At 32.7% G+C, this 3,943-nt stretch overlaps 1 protein-coding gene across 1 annotated transcript in view; it reads left to right on the forward strand.

Annotated features, from left to right (window-relative positions):
* Positions 1-2,942: 2,942 nt before the first annotated feature.
* LOC119679929 (autophagy-related protein 16) overlaps positions 2,943-3,943 on the forward strand; it is a gene marked incomplete in the record, with an annotated part of 196,052 nt that continues 195,051 nt past the window's right edge. The window contains 3 exon segments of the mRNA XM_038092522.1: positions 2,943-3,334; positions 3,470-3,743; positions 3,809-3,943. Of these exon segments, the coding sequence (XP_037948450.1) occupies positions 3,235-3,334; positions 3,470-3,743; positions 3,809-3,943 (509 nt within the window).

Here is a 3,943-nt window from a genome sequence, read left to right on the forward strand (position 1 = left end):
CAAAAGTTGCTGAACAGCTTTTTTGTTCGCAATATTTTTTATTATTTAAAAATTATATTGTTTTTTGCTATCGGTTTGCTTCCATTTTAAAAACTTACAACAGCAAATCTCCACTCCCACTCCTACGCTCGTTGCAAGCTTCTAAGCTAGCCTCGCGGCTTAAGCACGTCTTAACAAATTCTCAAAGTGACTGATCAAAGTCACTTCGCCTTATAAGTCCGGAAACTATTCCGATTCTAGCACGTCTAACTGTCGGAAAATCTTGCTAATAGCGAAAAATTTGCTTCACGCCAAACGTGGCGTCGGTTGCGCTGCGGTGATTCACAAATTAATTGAGACGCTCGTTTCTGAAATTTCGACAACAACAACAACTACAACAACAACAGCAACAAAATAGAAAAATTTTGTAAAATATTATTTTTAGATTTGGTGTCGTCATCAAAACAAACAGATCTGTTAATAAGTTTTTGATTGAAAAGAATGTGAGCATTGAGCAAACTGACAGCAGATCCAAATCATTGTGTGGAGGAACTGCTTCGGTTGGAATGAGATTTATTATGAGCACAAATCTTATCTTGAAATATACATATTTACTCTAATAATTATCAAATACAGTAACCAAGTCTGTAGTCTTACATTTGCTTCAGGTGTGGGCTTACAGGTTAAAAATCAAAAAAATATATAAAAATACATTTTTGTACTAAATTTTCACTTAGACTTTTCAAACCTCTTCAGCATTTTTAATATGAATTTTGTATGGATTTTGTATGAAAAATAGCATACAAACATAGCTTTAAATAGATATATGCATACAATTCAAAGATTGGTGCTGGTTTATTTGAAAAATTAAAATAAAATAATAATGTAATTGATTAATTGTGTTATATGTGTTTTAATAAACCACATCGGTTCATTTTGGGGCTTTGTCTACATACCCAACATGAACATATTTTTATATGGATTTTGTGTTAATTATGTGTAAATAATGGTAAGACTAGAATGGCTTTCTCTGAGTACACAAAAGCAGAAACAAAGATCATACGATCAAATCAAAAAGTAACTTAAGAGAGGTTAGAAGAAGGAAAAAACCACGAGGAAAATAAATACATGGTGTAGAAGATGTGCAGAAAATCGATAGTTAAAATGCATAATGACTTATGGTGAATATGCCTCAGTTTCTAGAAAAAGTAAAAACCTCAAAAAGTAAAGTAATGTGAGGCTATATTGTGACAAACTTAAGTTAATTAATAACTATTACGTCGAGAAGGAACGCATATATGTCCATGTCTAGTGGAATGCATATAGAGACTCACTTGAGCGGAGTTTCGGCAAACTAATTCGAAGGCCAATGTCGAATAGAGTTTGGAGGAACTAAAAGCTTATGGAAGCTAGGCACTTTCTAGCGAAAGCGGCGGACGATAACATAGCAATAAATATTTCTGTCATCCTTCTGTAACTTACTTATTCTTAAATAGAAGAAAATTATGTAGAAAGATTTTTAGTTATGTTATAAAGAACGAAAGTCCAGAATTTTAGAATTTTTTTTCAAAGAACTTAATATAATCTTATTTCCACTTTGTTAAAAAAAAAATATAGTAAAAGCTATATACAGATATAGTTTGCCGTCATGACGAAATAAAGTCTATATAAATGCATGTATAACATTTACTAAATGAATTGTAAAAAAATAGTAAAAATAGTAAAAAAATAGTAGCACCTGAGTTCAAATCTGTTGTACTTTCCTCTGATTAAAATTGAATTACTCCATCCTTCCATCCTTCCATTACATATGAAACCGAACAGAATAGGAGCACTGCGATCATTGTATATCTTATGTGAACTCACTCTAAACGAATAGAAGACATTCATTCTTCAAATGATGGCTACAATCTCTCTTTTTGAAAAGTTTCTAATATAAGTAATAGATATCAGTAATTCATTTTCTGGTTCAATTTCAATCCGAAAAGACAAAAATAATATTATTAGAAGCTCTATGTAATTTCTGGAAAAAAGACGATATTTCGTTATTGTGAATCCATCCATCTTGTTGAGATGGTAACGCAGGTTAAGATGGCCTCTTCCCACATTTTAGTTTAGTAAACTAAACAGTGGCGAGTTTTCCGCTAGCGTTTTTGCAGTGCATTATCTGTAGATTATATTGTCAACGGAGAGTTAGGGTTGAATAGAAGTAATAATACTGAATTTAAGTTTTTTAGATGTGTTGAGAATTAATTTTAATAGCATTTTTAAGAAACACTGCTCCAATCAAATATAATCACTTCTTTTTGGTTTTAGAATACATAAAATAGAATTATTGAAAATTACAAAACAAAACTATTAAATCAACACACTTATTTCGCAATAACACTTCCATAATGAAAGGCATTTCAAAATATTTATTTAATTAATGTAAACATACATTTTAAAAATATTTCCGGTTGAAGTGACATTTTAAGAACGTCGAAGAGTCTCATCTTTTATTTATATTTTCATGCAAACTTAACCCTTCGCATGAGAAGCAAAAAGAAAGATAAACAAAATACTTAAAAAGGTGACGTCTTTGTTTAAAGTTAAGTGTAATAACAAAATTAAAATACACAATTTTTATAAAGTTTACATCAAAATAGCATCATTCCGGAGACAAACATTACGATTTGCTTGTATAGATCAGCGCATATGTATAAGAAACTTTGTTTCCAGTCACTTGTTAAATAAGTTACTTTTTTCTACATTATTTCACTTATTCATTATAACCATAACATATAATATTTATTCATTTCAAATTATTTCTAATAACTAAATTATTTTCATATATTTTTTGTGTAGAGTACAAGCTTCACAGGCAGATGGCACTTTACCATCTGTCAGCTGTTTTTATTTTTCTCTCTGGCAGACTTTGCGAACAAATCATGAGAGCATTCCTTTGACATTTGTAGTTGTTGGAATTGTTTTGAGTGACTGACAAAAAGTCAAAACAATAGATCGTGTTTTTGTGTCGCTTGTAAGTCAACGGATTGTTATTAGCTTTTATAATCATAATAAAACCATATTTAAGTTGCCTGAGAAAGCCTTTTATTATGAGAAATACACAAATCATTAAAATATACACGTTTGGCAGTGGGAAATAATTTGCGGGGGAAGTGAAAGCAACGACGTTGTGACGAAAGATTCGAGAAAGCAAAACAGTTTTGTTGACGGTTGTGGATTACTGCGGCCACGCCTGCACATTGCACAATGGCTGGAGAGGAACCAGAATGGCGCAAAGTTCTTATAGCACGCCTGCAGGAGAGGGACCGCAGACAGAAACTAAACTTTCAAGACATCATAGGTCAAAGTAAGTGTGGCGCAGCACCGTTGACAGCAGCTTCAAGGTCGTTGCTGCGCGTATACAAAACATTGGAGCTGTTGCGGTGTTTTACTCTATTTTTAATATACCGAAATAATTGTAATTAATAAATGCATTCTTTAGATAACAAGCTGCTGGACAATGTAACACAATTAAAAGCGGATAATTTAAAGTTATCTGTTGAGAATGAGCAACTGCGTACGGCGCTCTCAACAGGTGGCGGCAAAGATACCACAGGTGCACAGCTCGCCATTAGTGCACTGGAAAAGAAGCTGCTGGCGCAACAGGAAGAATTAACCGAGCTGCACAAAAGGAAAGGGGAAAACTCGCAATTAATTGTCGATTTAAATGTTAAAGTTGACAAACAAAACAAAATCATTTCCGAAAAGGAACAGACGTGAGTGTTTAACTTGCCTGCTTAAAACAATTATATTTTTTCTTATTTTTTCAAATCCTTATTAGTTTGACAGAGCAACAATCTGCGAATAACTCATTACGTGCGGAGGTGCAAATGTTGAAAACAAATCTAGAGGAACTGAAGAAACTGAATATGACGATGTTGGATGAACACACTGCGTTGCAGTTGGCTTTCAGTGC

Source organism: Teleopsis dalmanni, chromosome 2 (assembly GCF_002237135.1).
Source record: "Teleopsis dalmanni isolate 2A chromosome 2, ASM223713v2, whole genome shotgun sequence".
NCBI classification, from domain to species: Eukaryota; Metazoa; Arthropoda; class Insecta; order Diptera; family Diopsidae; genus Teleopsis; species Teleopsis dalmanni.